The sequence below is a fragment of the Salmo trutta genome, chromosome 20 (genome assembly GCF_901001165.1).
Source record: "Salmo trutta chromosome 20, fSalTru1.1, whole genome shotgun sequence".
NCBI lineage: Eukaryota > Metazoa > Chordata > Actinopteri > Salmoniformes > Salmonidae > Salmo > Salmo trutta.
The window spans coordinates 17,673,006-17,694,259 of record NC_042976.1 but is presented as its reverse complement, the minus strand read 5'-3'; the positions used below and the strand labels follow the sequence as shown (position 1 = coordinate 17,694,259).

The window sequence follows — 21,254 nt, the reverse complement described above, 5'->3', positions numbered from 1 at the left end:
TTCCGGAGTTTGGGTCTATTATTCTAATTGCACTCGCTGCTGGATGTATGTTACAATACATAATTATGTTTTTGATCTACCTGCAGCATTTGGAAGTTGATTGAAATGACTCTCACTGCCGTGGACGACTATGAGTAGCCTATTGGCAACAATAGAAGGCAATATAATTTCGTACATTTTTTTTCAAGGCTTCTTTTTCACACATCGGCTACCTATTGTTATCTTTATCTACGGGAAATAAGGGATAGTCTGAGTCATGTATCAGATTGATTTGTGTGTGCATATCACATCGCTCGTGCTGCTCCGAAGTCCGAAAATGGTCTCGTTTCTAACTGCTTTTACGCACAACAGCAACTGAAGAGGGATTGTATTTTTATCTGGAGCCTGTTGGTTTTATCCAATGGTCAATCTGGAAGTTATTGGATCCGGTGTTTAATCCATTCTACTGGGTTTGGATCTCTGTTGATCCCGACTCCAACTAGTGGAACCGAACATTTCAACGCGGTGAGTCTATAATGCCCAAATGTATCCACCTTCCCATTCACTGTAAAACTCATCCTAAAACCTCATGTCTTTTTTTCATTGTAAACACATCTTGTTTTTATTGGGGGTTTCTCTAGCTTAAAATACTGACATTCTGCAATGTATGTAAGAAATGTAATAATAGACAGAACATTATCCAGTGTTAAATCAACACTAGTCCATTGTCTATATGGGTCCACACTTTTTAGTGTTAAATTAACAGTGTGTTAAGCATTATTTGCATATTTCCCAGAGTGCCTTGCCTTTCAGCGAATTGTAAAGCTACCAACCTTGACTGTATTTGTTAATGACAGAGACATGATTGTTGCATTCATCAAATAACATTTCCTGGCCTTCATCAAGTGAGATGAAGGCCAATATGTTATCATAAAACGTAATTAATACACTGAAATGCTTTTTTCATAAGATCTTATTTTGAGGGCCTCATTTTTACCTAATACAGTGTCCTGAAATTCATGGTTTCCATGCTGCATCAGGCCTGCAAATCATATTATGCTGGCTTGGAAAGTGATGTGTAATTCCTATTGGAATACAGCCAGAGTGGGGATATTCAACATTTTGAATCTTTATTCACCCACAACCTGCATATAGAAAGACTGCCAGGGCTGGGAAGACTAAGATAGGAGACCACACCATGGGTGTCAAACATACGGTCCAATCCGGCCCATTTAAAATGACTAAAACCAAATCAAAACTGTGTAGAAAGTATAATGGACATACAGTTTCAGTGGGGCCCTCTGGACCTCACTGAAGATCAAATGCAGCACCCAGGGAAAAAAATGTATTTGAAACCCCTGAGCTAAACCATCTAAACTGGAACAACCATTTCAGTAACGGGTAACATATTTTTTCTCTGCCCCATGGCAAAAACTGTGGAATTGCAGGAAATTAGCTTTAAAATTTCAACATTTTCTCTTAACCTCATGACAAAAAGTGTAGAAATGCACATTTTTCTCTCTGCAGCATGGCAAAATGTGTTGAAATGCAGTAAGTTAGCTTATTTCCCCCAAAAAACGGTGGGTGGGCCCCTGGAGGTTGGCGCCCCGGGGCCCCAAATGCGGTAGTCCGGCTTTATGGTGCAATACATCCAGCTAACAGATTGGATTAGATTAGAAAAATGTTTGTTATTTATTTTTGAGTAGCATAATATTAATTAACCAATCAATATACATGCAAAAACATAGATATTGAAACAAACAATTCTAAAAAGCCACCTGCAATAGAGCATGCTGGGAAATATGATAAAGGTGAGCATGGTTTTAATTTAACACTGATTATTAACATCAACACTGGGGTTCATTTACATCAGTGAGTTTTAAATGAATTATGTTAGTGTTAAATTAACACCTGGATCAACACACTGGACCCAATTTAAATTTAACACTAAGTGTTGAATTAACTCTTGAGAATTTGCTGTTAGATTGTAAATCTTTTCTGTGATTGTGTCCGTTGTTGTTGATAATTCTAAATGAAAATATCCCACTGTATTTGCATGATATCATCAGCATGTTAATTTGGCCTTCGTGCTGCACAGACTGGGAATGGAATGGGCAAAGTAAATGCAACTTCGACCCTTCCCTTGACTACAATAGGAATACCGCGGCGAAGGATGGGCCCTCTCTTTCCAACGACCTGCATTGTCCTCCTCGTCCTCCACACCACCTTGTCACCAGCCTCCCCCAGTCCCGAGGATTACGCCGCGGACGAGGCAGAGCGAACTGCCAACAGCGACAACATAATTTTCGACGATTACCGGGGGAAAGTTTGCGTGGACGACAGTGGCTTTGTTTACAAACTGGGGGAGCGTTTCTTCCCGGGACACTCGAACTGCCCATGCGTGTGCACTGAGGATGGGCCAGTGTGCGACCAGCCGGAGTGCCCCAAGATACACCCTAAGTGCACAAAAGTGGAGCACAATGGATGCTGTCCTGAATGCAAGGAGGTTAAAAACTTTTGTGAATACAGGGGGAAAACTTACAAGATTCTGGAGGAATTTAAGGTAGGGATGTTTGGTGTTCATTGTTTTAATTTGCATGGTCTATTGATCAGTCGTTTGTAATCATTTTAAATGTTCAATTCTCATTTGGATGCAATTGCATTTGTACCACAATACACACTATTAGCAGTGTTGCTTAATTAGGTAGGCTGAATGAGCTAAGTGTGACAATTGAATGAGATCAAAACAATGCAGCAGTGTTGACTGGATAGTCATTCCACTCAAAACATCATGATTTAGTTTTCTCCCAATGTTCTCTGCTCGTCAGAGAATCGACACAGCAAATTCTCCATTGTTAAAGAAAGTCTAAATTAACAGTCTTCAATCAACCATGAAAGTATTGAGTCTGTGGACCTATATAGACACCGCGACAGTGTTAAATTAACACACTCCTTAGTGGAAAGTCTTATTCAAATATTTCCCATATTGCCTTGCCTTTTGAGTAAATTGTAGAGTTACTGTATTTATTAGTGACAGATGCATATTTGTTGTATTCATCCATTTCCAGGCCTATGGACTTAACCAAGTGACATCCTAAGTGGCTATGTTATCTTTGAAAATATATATTTAACACAATACCATACATATTTCTTTAGACCTTATTTTGAGGGCCTAGCTTCACCCTAGTACAATGGCCTGAAAGTCATTATCATATTACCCAGCATTCAATATTGCAAACATTTATAAAAAACAAAATTATTTCATTAGCTTTGGAACCATGTCTCTGTCACTAACAAATACAGTCATGGGTGGTAACAATTTACTCGAAAGGCAAAGCACTCTGGGAAATATTTAAATAAGACTTTACACTAAGCAGAGTTAACATTTAATACTGTTTCGGTGTAAATATGGGTCCACAGACTCAACATTTTAATTGTTGATTCAACACTCTTAGTCTTAATTCATTATATTACACTGTAAAAAACACAACTTGTTTTAATGGTAAATTACTGACAAACAGTTACCTGTAAGTTACTGTAAAAAGAAGTACAGCATGTTACTGTACATCATTGTAAAGAAGTGCTTTCTTTACAGTAATGTAGAGTTAAACCAAAGTTTATTGGAATTTACAGTAACATAAGTTACCTTAAAAACAAGTTACAATTTTTACAGTGTATAAAACTGATAATAATGGCGCCAGAGGGGACGGCTGCCGTTTTACGGGCTCCTAAACAACTGTGCTATTTATTTATTTTTTTTCGCATTGTTTGTAAATCATTTTGTACATAATGTTGCTGCTACCGTCTCTTATGACCGAAAAAAGATTCTGGACATCAAAACAGCAATTACTCACCTAGAACTGGACAAAGATTTTTTCTTTAATGAGTCCGACGCAAACTATATACTGCTTTGTCAAGACAAGGCCCCACCTTTACTCCACACACATATTAAGCATACAAAGCTCTCCCTCACCCTCCATTTTTGCAAATCTGACCATAATTATATCATCCTGATTACTGCTTACAAGCAAAAACTAAAGCAGGAAGTACCAGTGACTCACGCAATACGGAAGTGGTCAGATGATGCGGATGCTACAGGACTGTTTTGCTAGCACAGACTGGAATATGTTCCGGGATTCATCCAATGGCATTGTGGAGTATACCACCTCAGTCACCGGCTTCATCAATAAGTGCATTGACAACATCGTCCCCACAGTGACCGTACGTACATTTCCCAACCAGAAGCCATGGATTACAGGCAACATCCTCACCGAGCTAAAGGAGCGAACCATCAAACAGGCAAAGCGTCAATACAGGACTAAGATTGAATCCTACTACACCGGCTCTGATGCTTGTCAGATGTGGCAGGACTTGAAAAATATTACGCACTACAAAGGGAAACCCAGACACAAGCTGCCCAATGAAACACGCCCACCAGACATGCTAAATGCTTTTTATGCTCGCTTCGGGAGCAAGCAACACTGAAGAATGCATGAGAGCACCAGCTGTTCCGGCTGACCGTGTGATCACGCTCTCCGGAGCGGATGTGAGTAAGACCTTTAAACAGTTCAACATTCACAAAGCCACAGGGCCAGATGGATTACCAGGACTATCAGGGATCAAGGTAAGACCCAGATGCAGACTGTCGAAGTAACACTGTTTATTGTAGCAACGAGGGCAGGCAAAGACAGGTCAATGCAGGCAGAGGTCGAAAATCCAGGGTAAGGTAAAGGACGACAGGCGGGTACAGGGTCAGGACAGGCAAAGGTAAAAACCGTGAGGACTAGCAAAGAGAGGCTGGGAAACGATAGGAGCTGACAGGAAAAACGCTGGTAAGCTTGAACGAACAAGACGAACTGGCACAAACAGAGAACCGAGACCAACTGGCAAGTGTCTTCATTGACATTTTCAACCTGTCCCTGACTGAGTCTGTAATACCTACATGTTTCAAACAGATCACCATAATCACGGTGCCCAAGAAAGCAAAGGTAACCTGCCTAAATGATTACCGCCCCGTAGCACTCACGTCGGTAGCCATGAAATGCTTTGAAAGGCTGGTCATGGCTCACATCAACACCATCATGCCGTAAACCCTAAACCTACTCCAATTCGCATACCGCCCCAACAGATCCACAGATCCATCTCAATCGCACTCCACACTGCCCTTTCCCACCTGGACAAAAGGAACACCTACGTGAGAATGCTATTCATTGACTACAGCATTCAACACCATAGTGTTGCTGTTAATTGACTGTGTCCACATCACCAACAAACTTTCATGGTCCAAACACACCAAGACAGTTGTGAAAAGAGCACAACAACACCTTTTCCCCCTCAGGAGTCTGAAAAGATTTGGCATGGGTCTCCAGATCCTCAAAATGTTCTGCAGCTGCACCATCAAGAGCATCCTGACCGGTTGCATCACCGCCTGGTATAGCAACTGCTCGGCATCTGACCATAAGGCACTACAGAGGGTAGTGCGTACAGCCTAGGACATCACTGGGGCCAAGCTTCCTGACATCCAGGACCTATATACTAGGTGTAGTCAGAGGAAGGCCCCCAAAATTGTCAAAGACTCCAGTCACCCAAGTCATAGATTGTTCTCTCCTCTACCGCATGGCAAGCGATACCGGAGCACCAAGTCAAGGACCAAAAGGCTCCTTAACAGCTTCTACCCCCAAGCCATAAGACTACTGAACAATTAATCAAATAGCCACCCGGACTATTTCCATTGACCACCCCCTTTGTTTTTACACTGCTGCTACTCGCTGTCTATAATTTATGCATAGTCACTTTACAATTACAATTACCTCGACTAACCTGTACCCCTGCACGTTGACTCGGTACCGGTACCCCCTGTATATAACCTCGTTATTGTTATGTAATTTCCTTGTCTTACTTTTTATTTTTTATTTTGCTTTAGTTTATTTAGTAAATATTTTCTTAACTTTATTTCTTGAACTGCATTGTTGGTTAAGGGCTTGTAAGTAAGCATTTCACTGTAAGGTTGTATTCGGTGCATGTGACAAATACATTTTGATTTGATTTGATAGTCATAGTGCATCATGAACTCATTAACTTATTGCATTATTTGACATCTGTCCTATTTACCTAGTAAGCCAGATTTTGACTTCAGCAGAAACTTCAAATTGGGATTTGGAGTCATTTGCCACTCAAAATTATGCCATAATATCCCCAAACTGTTTACATAGCAAGAACCTTGAAATGTTAAGGTTAGGTAAGAACCCTGAAAAGGTTAAAATCCTTTTATTTGGTTTTTCAAAATTCAAAATGATAATTATTTATAACAATAAGCTATCAAGTCAAATTAGGCAAACCAAATGGTCATCTAATCAAACAAAAGCAAAAACAAAAGCAATCTGTCCATCAGTCAGTCCACAATGTGTCTGTGTCTTTGTCTTTGTGTTGTGGGCGGGGGCTGGCAGTTGCTGGATGGAGGTGGCAGTTGTGGTTGGTCAGTGCTGTATCCAGGGTTGTTGCTGGTGTTGGGGCCAGGACTGGACTGGAAGTCATGTTGGTGCTGGGACCAGGGTGGAAAACTGGAGACCAGGAAAAAACAGGAACCGGGAACAAGGAACTGGGGCTGGTTCAGGTGCTGGATTGGGATCTGGGTCTGTAGAGGGGAGGAAGGACAACCTGAGGAGAAAGCAAAAACACAAAGGTGCCTTAGACCCAGAGGCCCATGGTGTTACTTTCCTGTAGCCTGATCACCAGGTGAAGATTTGATCTTTGGTCTCTCCTCTGCACTTCGTCTGGTGGTCTGGTGCTGGAAACCGGGTACTGGGTTGGTGCTGTAACTGGGCCTGCAGAGGGGAGAAAGGATAACCTTAGGAGGAAGTAGACACACAAGGGAGCCCTAGACCCAGATATCAATGGTGGCACTCCCCTGGTCCGCTCGCTCCGGGTGAATGTTAGATGTTGGGTCCCTCCTCTGCACCTCTTCTAGTATTCTGGTGCTGTGACTCGGTCTGGTGCTGGAACTGGGTCTGGTGCTGGAACTGGTGTTGAATCTGCAGAGGGGAGGTTAAGGTTGGGGTTAAGGTTAGAGGAGAGGCTGGGCCTGAACCTGGTGGCAGAGGGAAAGATGTAAATGTGCACGTCATATGACGCAGCAAATCATGGTATCTTGTATTCAGGCCTACGCCTACTCTGTGGATTAGAAATGGACAAAATGGGATTATATTAGATAATGTGGTCGGCGTCTAGCCAATGTATTTATCCATCATCCAGGCCAAGATTCTCAAGCGTCTCAAGCATCTTGGCTGTGACAGTGGGGGGCGTAACGGATATGGCTGATTAGTAATGACACTTTGTGCTGCACAACTACAGGCACCTCACACTTTATCAATGGGCTTGGAGATTCCCCAAGCACATTCATCAATGGCAACTGAATGCTTTGAGCCGTGGTTAGAGCTGTACCACGACAGAGGTAGGCTGGCCTACTATACTGGCCTGTTATACTGGATAAAATCAATGCATACCCAGGCCTACCCTAAGGCCCGAACTGGGCTGATATATTTATATAATGATTAATCATGGCAATTAGTCGTGTTGGTCAGACATTACATGATGGAAGAGGCTGAAGCACATTGTCAGTGTTGGAGGGGTATGTGTCAGTCGGGTGAGAGCCAGAGAAGATGGCAGAGTCATATATTTATTGTTCTGTAGTTGACATGGCGCCAGCCTAAACAGAGAGCTTAAACAGAGAACTCCTGTAAATGTGTACATATTTAATTATTTGTTATTTGTTTTTTATCAGCTGTTTTGTTTTGATAACATTGAGTTTTTGTCACGTCCTGACCAGTAAAGGGGTCATTTGTAATTGTAGAATGGTCAAGGCGTGGCAGGGGGTGTTTGTTTTGTGTGTTTTGTTTTTTTTTGGTTCTAGGGGATTTTGGTTCTAGTTTTCTATTTCTATGTTTCTTTTCCCATGTTTGGCCGAGTATGGTTTCCAATCAGAGGCAGGTGTTTTTCGTTGTCTGTGACTGGAAGCCATACTTAGGCAGCCTGTTTTTTCCTTTGGGTTTGTGGGTGGTTGCTTTCTGTATAGTCTGTGTACCTTGCGGAACTGTTGATTGTCGGTTTGTTATTTTTGTTTAAGTGTTCACTTTATTAAAATAATAAAAGAAGATGAGCACTTTACCCGCTGCGCTTTGGTCCCCTTTCATCGACGGCTGTGACAGAACCACCCACCAAAAGAAGACCAAGCAGTGGGGTAAGGAGCTGGAGAGGAGGTATCTCGAGTCATGGACGTGGGAGAGATCCTCGATGGAAAGGTTCGAAGGAGGAGTTGGAGGAAATGAAGAGGGAACGACAAAGGTACGAGGCGTTGTATCCTCCTATTCAGGAGGTGAAGAGGCAGCCCCCCCCAAAAAATATTGGGGGGGCATAAGGGGAGTTTTGCTAGGTCAGGGGGGAACCCTGACCTAACTTCCCGGGCATTTCGGAGGGAGCCATGGAGGAAACCAGAGCCGGTCGAGGAGTCAAGAGTGGATGACGACGCTGGATTCTGGAGAAAGGGACTGGTGGAAAGCGCACGATGGAGCAGACGCACAGAGGGAGGAGCTAGGCAGTATGGAGGAATGCGCACTATGTCGCCCATACGCACTCAGAGCCCGGTGCGGTCGATACAGTCTCCTCAACGGTGTCGTGCGACAGCTAGCCAGCAGCCAGGAAAAAGTGCGCCGGCTCAGCGTATCTGGCCTCCAGTGCGGCTCCTCGGCCCAGGATATCCTACGCCTGCTCCACGCACGATACCCTGCATTCTCCAGCACAGCCCAGTTCGCCCTGTGCCAGCGCTTCACCCTTGCCGGGCTAGTGTGAGCATTGAGCCAGGACGGGTCATGCTAGCTGTAAGTGGCAGATCTCCAGTGAGAATCCTGGGCCCAGGATATCCTATGCCTGTTCCATGTACGGCGCCCCGCATTCCCCAGCACAGCCCAGTTCGTCCTGTGCCAGCGCTCCGCCCTTGTCGGGCTATAGTCAGCACCGGGCAAGGACGGGTTGTGCCAGCCCTGAGCAATAGACATCCAGTGCGCCTCCAAGGCCCAATATGTCCTGTGCCTGCTCCGCGCACTCTCCGTCCAGCGACGCTCCCCAGTCAGGAGCCTCCAGCGACGCTCCCCAGTCAGGAGCCTCCAGCGACGCTCCCCAATCAGGAGCCTCCAGCGACGTTCCTCAGCCCGGGGCCTCCAGCGATGCTCCCCAGCCAGGGGCCTCCAGCGACGCTCCCCAGCCAGAGGCCTCCAGCGACGCCCCTCAGCCCGATGCCTCCAGCAACGCCTCTCAGCCCAGAGTCTTCTGAACGGGAGCTACGCCCAGAGCCAGAGCCACCTCCGTAGTGGGAGGATTGGCGAAGGGGGGGTGTAGCACAGGAACCGTCATTGACGGTGGCCACCCTCCCTTCCCTCCCTTTAGGTTTGGGGTTGGTTCAATTTCCTTGGGCTTTTTTTTTGTTTCTTACAACCTCATGCTAATCACATTAGCCTACGTTTGCTCAACTGTCCCATGGGGGCAACACCGATCCTTTAAGAACATATTCTTGTTTACAATGACGGCCTACCCCGGCCAAACCCTTGCCTGGATGACGCTAGGCCAATTGTGCACCGCCCTATGGGACTCCCAATCACGGCTGGTTGTGATACAGCCTGGAATCAAACCATGGTCTGTAGTGATGCCTCTAACAATGAGATGCAATGCCTTAAACCACTGTGAGAGCCCAAAATATATGGATGTTAAATATTTCTTTATGGTTTGGTTATGTAGGCTTCTTCTAACCCATCACTTTCTACCACATATAATGATATGATTAAATTATGTCTTTACATTAAATCTGAATTCCAGTAATTCCAATAAATGTTGTACCCCTTGGTTTTGTGGGGTTTTTTGTTTTGGAGGTGCAGTCGGGGTCTGCACTTTCGGGGAGGGTACTGTCACGTCCTGACCAGTAAAGGGGTCATTTGTAATTGTAGTATGGTCAGGGCGTGGCAGGGGGTGTTTGTTTTGTGTGTTTTGGGGTTTTTTGGTTCTAGGGGATTTTGGTTCTAGTTTTCTATTTCTATGTTTCTTTTCCCATGTTTGGCCGAGTATGGTTTCCAATCAGAGGCAGATGTTTTTCGTTGTCTGTGACTGGAAGCCATATTCAGGCAGCCTGTTTTTTCCTTTGGGTTTGTGGGTGGTTGCTATCTGTATTGTCTGTGTACCTTGCAGAACTGTCGTTTTGTCGTTTTGCTAATTTTGTTTAAGTGTTCATTTTAAATAAATACATGAAGATGAGCACTATACCCGCTGCGTTTTGGTCCCCTTTCATCGACGCCTGTGACAGTTTTAGTGCATATTTCTGGTGGTTTTTACCCACAGATTTGCAGATAGACTGGCAGGTCAACTATTTTTGGCTTGGTTAGCTAGCCAATTGTTTTTGTTCGAATGATGCATCTGGACATTGTACCAGCTTTTTTGTTTCACCTGGCTGCTGGTTCCTGATCTTTTGAAAACATCAATTTAAGAGTCACCTGAAGCCTGAGAAGAATGGGAGATGCAGTAAATTAATGGAGTGCTGAGGCAGAGGGCTTGTGGTTGGGACGACTGGCTAGTACTCTGAACTGTGTGTGGTGAGCTTTCTGGCACCAAGAGCTGCTGATGCGTCACCCAACTGGGTGCCATACATATGTCCAGTAGCTACGCGACTCATGCTGGTTCACAGAGTAGCCTTCTACATGATCGTCACCAGACTCTTCATCAACCATCTCCCTGACCATACTTCCTCTGATCAAGCCATGAACTTCCCATCTCTATCTTTGGAGGATGCATGGACTCAAAGACATGGCCTATTGGTTACCTAACTATAGCTAAACTACTCATGATGATGTATTGCTTGTTTATTTTTTGCTTTTAAATCACATTAAGATTGTTATGAAAAGTGCTGTAGAAATGTGATAAATTATAATTATTATTTAGTGTTGGTATGGGCATGTCTTGTCTATACTGACCAATAGTGATTCTTATCAGTGGCTTGTAAACATTACCTACAGTATACTATAGCGCTGCTCATTTTATTTTGCTATCAGTAAATTGAACCTACAGATTGGAAGAGTAGGATTGAGTCAAGAATAAGTCGATTTTCACTTGCATAGATAGACCCATGTTTCACTCACATACTGTTGCCTATATCCCCCAGCAGTGTTTAATAGAACTCTGCCGGATAATGTAGCAATCATTCTAAGCATGAGAAGGAATTGTACCAACTTTTATCTCAGAACATATCTTTTAGACCTGTGACAGGAGGAACACCTGGGGGATACACAATGAGCTGAATATAGTACAGTAGCTCTGACATGACAAACATAAACAAAATCATGCAGAGATATGCCCTAAATAGTAATGCATATTGGGACTGTAATGCCTTTTTTTACTGATGTAAAATAGGAAATGTTATATTAGAAACAGTAGGCTAGCTAGATGAGCAGCTTAGTACCATGGTGCCTCCCTAATCTGCTGTTAGAGCATTGTTTTTCTCTCCCTGTCAATAAAAAACAATATACACTATTTACAGGGTTCAGCATTCAGTCAGCCCTGAATGCTGACTGGCTGACAGCCGTGGTATATCAGACCCTATACCACCGGTATGACAAAACATGTGTTTTCACTGCTCTAATTACATTGGTAACCAGTCTATAATAGCAATAAGGCACCTCAGGAGGTTGTGGCATATGGTCAATATGCCACAGCTAAGGGTTGCGTTGTACATAAGAACAGCCCTTAGCCCTGGTACATTGGTCATATACCACACCCCCTCAAGACTTATTTCTTAATTATAGTGTCAAGAAACATATCAACCCTTATGCAGTATCATATCATTCCTAGTATATCTTGTGTAAATTCCTCCAGTGAAGATGTGTATAGATCAAATCCAATTTTATTTGTCACATGCGCCGAATACAACAGGTGTAGACCTTTCTGTGAAATGCTCACTTACAAGCCTGTAACCAACAATGCAGTTTAAAGAAAATAATGAGGCTATATACAGGGGGTACTGGTACTGAGTCAATTTGTGGGCTTACAGGTTAGTCGAGGTAAAGTGACTATGAATAGATAATAAACAGCCAGTAGAGGTGTATAAACAAAGGGGGTGTCAATGCAAATAGTGCAGGTGGCCATTTGATTAATTGTTCAGCGGTCTTATTGTTTGGGGTTAGATGCTGTTAAGGAGCCTTTTGGACCTAGACTTGGCACTCAGGTACCACTTGCCGTGCGGCATCAGAGAGAACAGTCTATGACTAGGTGACTGGCCTCCCTCTGACAACACGTAGTATATAGGTCCTGGATGATGAACTAGGCCATACGCACTACCCTCTGCAGCGCCAAGCAGTTGCCATACCAGGTGGTGATGCAACCGGTCAGGATGCTGTCAAGGGTGCAGCTGTAGAACTTTTTGAGGATCTGAGTACCCATGTCAAATCTTTACAGTCTCCTGATGGGGAAAAGGTGTTGTTGTGGCCTCTACACGACTTTCTTGGTGTGTTTGGACCATGATAGTTTGGTGGTGATGTGGAAACCAAGGAACTTGAAACTCCTGCCCTGCTCCATTTTAGCTCCATCGATGTGAATGGGAGCGTGTTCAGCCTTCCTTTTCCTGTAGTCCACGATAATCTCCTGTGTCTTGCTTACGTTGAGGGAGAGGTTGTTGTTGTGGCACCACACTGCCAGGTCTCTGACCTCCTCCCTATAGGCTGTCCAGGGTTGGGTAGGTTACTTTCTACATGGAATCCATTACAGTTACCTGTCCAAAATTGTAATCAGTAACGTAACTTTCAGATTACCCAAACTCAGTAACGTAATCTGATTACATTCAGTTACTTTTAGATTACTTTTACCTTAAGAGGCATTAGAAGAAGACAACCATGTATGTTACCAATTGAACAACATATTTTGCAAGATAAATCTATGTTAAAGTTTATATTGCTGGCCATATATATTTTTTATTTAACCTTTATTAACTAGGCAAGTCTAACTGTAAATTGGACAGTGTAGTTAGATTAACAAGATTTTGACCATATCAGACATGTCTATGTCCCGGGCTTTTTTTTGTTTCTTACAACCTCATGCTAATCACATTAGCCTACGTTTGTTCAACTGTCCCATGGGGGGAACACCGATCCTTTAAGAACATATTCTTATTTACAATGACGGCCTACCCCGGCCAAACCCTTGCCTGGATGACGCTAGGCCAATTCTGCACCGCCCTATGGGAATCCCAATCACGGCTGGTTGTGATACAGCCTGGAATCAAACCATGGTCTGTAGTGATGCCTCTAACAATGAGATGCAATGCCTTAAACCACTGCGGGAGCCCAAAATATATGGATGTTAAATATTTATTTATTGTTTGGTTATGTAGGCTTCTTCTAACCCATCACTTTCTACCACATATAATGATATGATTAAATTATATCTTTACATTAAAATCTGAATTCCAGTCATTCCAATAAATGTTGTACCCCTTGGTCTTCAAGAATAGGACTTTGAAATATGGAAGTCTAGATTAGTCAAATTGTTTTACCTGAGCATAACCCCAAAGCTAAGGACTTATTAGCCAGCCCTACTCTGTTGTTTATGATTATGTTGTCATGGAGGACTGATTGGGCTCAATGATTCAAGTTGAAAAATAAATGCTGCGCTCATGGAATGGCATGCTTTGAGCGCTACTTAAAAGTGGTATTAATATGTGAAAAATGAATGTCATATGCTGCATTTGCTATAGGCCTATTGTTTACCTTTTTGTTGGTGACACTTTTATCTCGTTTAGAGGGCAAATCCACAGATGAAAAAATAACAAAATGATTGCCCTGCCTCTGTTTTTGGTAAAAAGCTGAGGGATGGGCCACGAGAAATGAACCACTCTCAGATTAATAGACAGAGCTATCGATGCAAGGAAAGACAGTCCATGATATTAAACGTATTGTTTTAACCATGTATTGAGGCTATACAGTGTTTGTTTACATTTACAATGTTTACAGTTGAAGTCGGAAGTTTACATACACCTTAGCCAAATACATTTAAACTCAGTTTTTCACAATTCCTGACATTTAATCCCAGTAAAAATTCCCTGTCTTAGGTCAGTTAGGATCACCACTTTATTTTAAGAATGTGAAATCTGGTTCCAGGAAGATCCCTTTTGGTTTTCCACAGAGGGTTTTACATGGAACTAAAAAGGGTTATCCTATGGGTACAACCGAATAACCCTTTTGCAACTTTTTTTTCTTTGAGTTTTGGGTAGTTTCCATTATACTTTAGTATTCATTGTGCATGAGGTTGCCAATCGCATTAATTTCCTTTACATGTAATGTGTCCCCAATCATCAACTTGTGTGATGGTTAGCATTAAATTAAATTATGCAAATGTTCCATTTCCATTCCCCAGCAAACCATTGTCCCTAAAGTTTGATATAAAAGTTAGACAGTAGCTAGGTTTCAATCCAATTGGCAAAATATTTTCATGCAAATATTCTACAATCTGCACAAAGAAAATATGTGCATTTTCCAACCAAAGTTGTGTTTCCACCAAATGGACTTGTTGTGGATAAAAATCAGTGCGTGATGACATAGTGCACACACCCCAAAAATGATGTACCAAATAAAAATCTAAAGTTCAATGTGTTTCCATCACTTTTTCAACTCTACCGATAGTTTTTTCACAAAACTGTTGCGTTAAATAGCAAATGTGCCTACTCTGGCTCTGGTCTTGGCACCTGCGCACTAGCCAACAGCTAGCAGATACAGTGCGGGTAGGCCGTGCGGGTTAGCTAGTCTACAAAATGAGATTATTATGGATGAGAGCGAGAATATTTTTATTTGTGAAATAGCAGTCAACCATCGCTCATCATGTCACCAGAATAAGACCCTCAATAGTTATTGGAAAGCAGCATGAAGCTCATCACCGTGTACTTTCACCACCCTGTGAAGTTCATCATAACTTATTTTATCTGTAGCCTAATAAACAGCATGGTTTCCCAAGTAGTGGGAGGACCACACACCATATTGTTGCGTGACTTCAAATTTACTTCGTTTACACCGCCATTTCCCGCATAATTAATTTTACTAACACAAAAAGATCCCACCATGTCGAACGAACAAATTATCTGTCAGCATTTATAAAATTACACCGGAACTTCCTGTTTCCATCACAGGTTTTCTTTATATATACGATATGACTTTACTTGCATAAAAACTGCGAATGGAAATGTGGTTAGTGGGTACCAAACTGTGTCAGTTTTAGTCTGACAAGCAAACTTTGTAATTTTTGTTTGTAAGAAATCTCATCTCTCGAATAGCTCAGTTCATTGATTTGATTATCCTATTGTCCATGTTCCACCTTTGTCCTTGATCACATTATTTAACTCAATTCAACAAAATCACAATGTGACTGCTCACCGCAGTGAAACACCTGCCACTAATTTTAGACTCCATATCATTTACAAGGCTTTTAGATCTCCAAAAAGAGCATGGCATTAGCTAATTAGTATGGGAGACTTAAGTAAAGCAGTGTGTTGCTAATAAGGTTGTGAGAGATCAGCCCTTTAAACTTGTGTACTTAATCCATTGTGATCAGTGACTGGGGGCGCGTCCCATGGCACCTTATTCCCTTTATAGTGCACTACTTTTGACCAGGGCCCATAGGGTAGTGCACTATAAAGGGAATGGGGTGACATTTGGAACTCAAGCCTGGCTGGAATGCTGTTGAGCGGACAAAGCCACTTAGGCCTGTATTGGGATGCAGATCCATGCTCCCCTCAGGGAGAGAGAGAGGCCTGTAAGTAAAGCCTGGTGGTTTGATGTGAGATCAAGTCCATCAACAGTGCAGCTCACCCTCACATCCCCACTAACCTTGAGTGGCAGGGCCCGGCGAGAGGGAAGGACATTTCACACCTGTTGAAAAACCATTCATTTGTTCCTATCGATTTTCTCAACTGAACAGAGAAATTACAGGGGGAGGCAGACCACAGAGGAGAAACTGGATGGTCAATGAAAATCGCCATTTTCAGATAGTTTAGATAAATAATTGATATAGCAAAGAATTCCCATTGACCACAGCTTTGAAGTTTTGATCAGATCACTGTTGTGGGGTTGCTGATCCGTGACAGGCATCTGATGACTTGAGGAAGCTAAAGTCATAATCACCACGGTTGTGCCAGAATGAAAGTGCCTATTTATGAAAGTATTAAAGACATGAAAGTATCATTTCTCTTTGAATTACTGTATAAAACGATGACAGCATAGTGTCCAGCGGAGTAAACAAAAAATTGAAGGGTGTCGGTAGCTTCTGATCAAAGCCCCAATTAAGAGGATGCTGACAGGGCTGGCTGGTTAACCTTTGGCGTGGGCTGCGGTGGCATTTCCTTGGCCGTCGTCCTGGCTCTTTATGCATAGCTCCGCATTTACTGAACACAGCAGGCGCGGAAGGGTCCAACAGAGGTCTATATCTCTGTTGGACCCACAAGGCAGGTTCGATCTCTTTAAGGTAGGAGATCTCTCTGATATCTCTTCTAAACAAAGAGGCATGCAGACATAGGGACCATGAGAGAAACACTGGGGTTTTGGAACACAAGCAGTATATCTAAGACCCACAAGTCAGGTTTCATCTCTGTAAGGTTGGAGATATCTCTGAGGGTTGATTCACACTAATGTGCCAAGTGCCAGGCCAAGCTGAGCCATGATGCACTAGCCTGGTTAGGCATTCAACATAGTTGCTGGAACCGTGCTGGAAAGGACAATGTAGGAAGGATGTATCGGAGCCAGGATGTGAAAAGGGTATTATATTTCTCCTAAACACCGGCCAAGAGAGAAACACTAAAGTTTTAATCTCACAGATCAGACTGTATCACCACCTTGTCCAACATTTTGTGTCTCATAGTTACTAATTCACTGATCATGGAATAGGGAATGTGATCAATCTTTTGTGCAAATATCTCAGGGTTACATTCTGTATAGATGTAGGATCTTCATTTGATCACTATTTTGTTGATGAGAATTTCCCTGCACAGGGAAAGTGGCTTGAATACACTACAAAGCCACTTTAAAATGTCATACTTAATTTGCCCTAACGTAAAATGTATCAACTCCTACAAAAAATGTCCATTAATTATAATCCACATAATAATTCACATTTACGGTTGCTGTATTATTTTCCTGCTGGAGAAAACTGTCTCAAATTAAGATACTACATCTGTAGATACGTTGTCAGTAATAAAACCCTTTGATAAGTAAGGACTCTCTAACCATTGATTGATCATGGACGATGCACTGTAATCTGTTAAGAAATATGATCCAGCCTTAAAGACCTCATTCATCAGAAAGTGAATCCTTCCATCCACAGAATGCTGAGTCAGTCTCTATTGGGCAGTGGTCCATTTTTAATATGGATGTAATGTAGTTGATGTGGAGCTACTTTATTGGCCTGATGGACAGTTATGTGGTTTGGTGATGGGGACGGTAGAGTGAAAAGAATAGTAGTTCCATAGAAAAATAATCATATTTTTGTCTCTGTAGAAATAGAATCATATTACTATGGGTGGGTTATTGCTGCTGTGTGGTATTCAGTACTATAGCACACTCTAAGTACAGTTTCATTTCAGATGCATGTAATGTAGTATATAACACAGATATATATATAAATATATATATATGCACTATATTTAGAAGCTAGAGAGATAGTATACAGTATATATATATAAGACAGTATAAGAGAGTATGAGAGAGTTGTGCCACTCAACCTCGGTAGGTGTTTCACCTACAGGGTTCCCCGTCCGACGAGGAAGGGACCAGTCCGCCCGCCGTCGCGCCCGTACTACCCCCGGTCCTACCCCAAGCCTCTGCAGCGCAGCTCCAATCAAGAACCAGGAGATATAGGGTGAGTTCAGATCCCAGGCTGTAGATATAAAACAACTGTTCTATATCTATGTCCCAGGTGAGAAGAACAGGACTAGACAGGCTGTAGGGCTGAAATCCGATCAATCCCCATCCCATCCGTGCTCCTGACTGAGATCTCTAGGGGAGAGGGGTGAGAGATGGGCTGAGAAAGACCTTAAAGACATTTGTTGTTGGGTCCCCATCCATTCAAAAGTGACACAAAAAGCAACTGTAGTCTTTACACTGATTTATTTTGTTTCTACATAATGTTGATGCTCTTAAATATATGCTGAGTGTAAAAAATATTATGAACACCTGCTCTTTCCATGACATAGACTGACCAGCTAAATCCAGGTGAAAGCTATGATCCCTTATTGATGTAAATTGTTAAATCCACTTCAATCCATGTAGATAACGGGGAGGAGTGAGGTTAAAGGAGACAGGTTAAAGAGGGTGAATGGGCAAGACACAAGATTTATGTGCCTTTGAACGGGTATGTTAGTAGGGGACAGGCGGACCAGTTCGTGTCAAGAACTGCAACGCTGCTGGGTTTTTGGCGCTCAACAATTTCCCGTCTGTATCAAGAATGGACCATCACCAAAAAGACATCCAGCCAACTTGACACAACTATGGGAAGCACTGGAGTCAACATGGGCCAGCATCCCTGTGGAATGCTTTCGACTCCTTGTAGAGTCCATGCCCCGATGAATTAAGGTTGTTCTAAGGGCAAAAGGGTGGGAGTGGGTACAACTCATCAGCTAACGTCACTTCTTGTGAATTTTTAAGCATTTATGTAAAAAAAAGCACATAAAGCACATCAAGGCTTTATTATTCATGTTAAATGACTGATATTATCTCATAGAACAAAATGTATTAGATCTCCTAAGCCTGTGTTAACCTCAGACCATATTTTTGGCGTTTATACCAAAACTCTATTCTTTCCCCACTATTTTTCCCATAGGAATGGCTGACGAACCAGAGGTAACTCATTTCCGTTTTTTAGGAATACAAGCTGGTGAGCTATATTACCCACATTGATATAAGAGACAGATTGGACACAGTTCAATGACATGGGAACCCAAGAGATCCAGCTCTGAATCTACTGAATATTAAAGCACTCATTTGTTTATTTTTATTTATTTCACCGTTATTTAATCAGGTAGGCTAGTTGGGAACAAGTTCTAATTTGCAACTGCGACCTGGCCAAGATAAAGCGTAGCAATTCGACACATACAACAACAAAGAGTTACACATGGAATAAACAGCATATACAGTCAATAATACAGTAGAACAAAATAAAACAAAAAGTCTATATACAGTGAGTGCAAATGAGGTAAGTTAAGGCAATAAATAGGCCATGGTGGCAAAGTAATTACAATATAGCAATTAAACACTGGAATGGTAGATGTGCAGAAGATGAATGTGCAAGTAGAGATAATGGGGTGCAAAGGATCAAGATAAATAAATAAATACAGTATGGGGATGAGGTAGGTAGATAGATGGGCTGTTTACAGATGGGCTATGTACAGGTGCAGTGATCTGTGAGCTGCTCTGACAGCTGGTGCTTAAAGCAAGTGAGGGAGATATGAGGCTCCAGCTTCAGAGATTTTTGCAGTTCGTTCCAGTTATTGGCAGCAGAAAACTGGAAGGAAAGATGACCAAAGGAGGAATTGGCTTTGGGGTTGACCAGTGAGATATACCTGCTGGAGCGCGTGCTATGAGTGGGTGCTGCTATGGTAAACAGTGAGCTGAGATAAGGCGGGGCTTTACCTAGCAGAGACTTGTAGATAACCTGTAGCCAGTGGGTTTGGCGACGAGTATGAAGCGAGGGCCAACCAACGAGAGCGAACAGGTCGCAATGGTGGGTAGTGTATGGGGCTTTGGTGACAAAACGGATGGCACTGTGATAGACTGCATCCAGTTTGTTGAGTAGAGTGTTGGAGGCTATTTTATAGATGACATCACCGAAGTCGAGGATCGGTAGGATGGTCAGTTTTACGAGGGTATGTTTGGCAGCATGAGTGAAGGATGCTTTGTTGCGATATAGGAAGCCAATTCTAGATTTAATTTTGGATCGGAGATGCTTAATGTGAGTCTGGAAGGAGAGTTTACAGTCTAACCAGACACCCAGGTATTTGTAGTTGTCCACGTATTCTAAGTCAGAGCCGTCCAGAGTAGTGATGCAGGACAGGCGAGCAGGTGCGGGCAGTGATCGATTGAATAGCATGCATTTAGTTTTACTTGCGTTTAAGAGCAGTTGGAGGCCACGGAAGGAGAGTTGTAATGGCATTGAAGCTCGTCTGGAAGTTAGTTATCACAGTGTCCAAAGAGGGGCCAGAAGTATACAGAATGGTGTCGTCTGCGTAGAGGTGGATCAGAGAATCACCAACAGCAAGAGCAACATCATTGATGTTCACAGAGAAAAGTCGGTCCAAGAATTGAACCATGTGGCACAACCATAGAGACTGACAGAGGTCTGGACAACAGGCCCTCCGATTTGACACACTGAACTCTATCAGAGAAGTAGTTGGTAAACCAGGCGAGGCAATCATTTGAGAAACCAAGGCTATCGAGTCTGCCAATAAGAATGTTGTGATTGACAGAGTCGAAAGCCTTGGCCAGGTCGATGAATACGGCCGCAGAGTAATGTCTCTTATCGATGGCGATTATGATATCGTTTAGGACCTTGAGCGTGGCTGAGGTGCACCCATGACCAGCTCTGAAACCAGATTGCATAGCGGAGAAGGTACAGTGGGATTCGAAATGGTTGGTAATCTGTTTGTTAACTTGGCTTTCGAAGACCTTGGAAAGACAGGGTAGGATAGATATAGGTCTGTAGAAGTTTGGGTCTAGAGTATCACCCCCTTTGAAGAGGGGGATGACCACAGCAGCTTTCCAATCTTTGGGAATCTCAGACGATATGAAAGAGAGGTTGAACAGGCCAGTAATAGGGGTTGCAACAATTTCGGCAGATAATTGTAGAAGAATAGGGTCTAGATTGTCTTGCCCGGCTGATTTGTATAGGTCCAGATTTTGCAGCTCTTTCAGAACATCAGCTATCTGGATTTGGGTGAAGGAGAAATGGTGGGGGCTTTGGCGGGTTGCTGTGGAGGGTTCCGGGCAGTTGACCGGGGTAGGGGTAGCCAGGTGGAAAGCATGGCCAGCCGTAGAGAAATGCTTATTGAAATTCTCAATTATAGTGGATTTATCGGTGGTAACAGTGTTTCCTAGCCTCAGAGCAGTGGGCAGCTGGGAGGAGGTGCTCTTATTCTCCATGGACTTTACAGTGTCCCAGAACTTTTTTGAGTCAGTACTACAAGATGCAAATTTCTGTTTGAACAAGCTAGCCTT

At 42.9% G+C, this 21,254-nt stretch overlaps 1 protein-coding gene across 2 annotated transcripts in view; it reads left to right on the top strand.

The window, feature by feature from the left end:
• Window positions 1–245: 245 nt before the first annotated feature.
• Window positions 246–21,254, top strand: part of LOC115155634 (von Willebrand factor C domain-containing protein 2-like) — a 42,742-nt gene continuing 21,733 nt past the window's right edge. The window contains exons 1-2 of one of the 2 annotated variants that reach the window (XM_029702443.1): window positions 246–504; window positions 2,136–2,542. In XM_029702443.1, the coding sequence (XP_029558303.1) occupies window positions 2,153–2,542 (390 nt within the window). In that variant the 5' untranslated portion in view covers window positions 246–504; window positions 2,136–2,152. Of the gene's footprint in view, window positions 505–1,973; window positions 2,543–21,254 lie in introns of those variants that run through there. The other variant, XM_029702442.1, reaches the window with a different exon arrangement.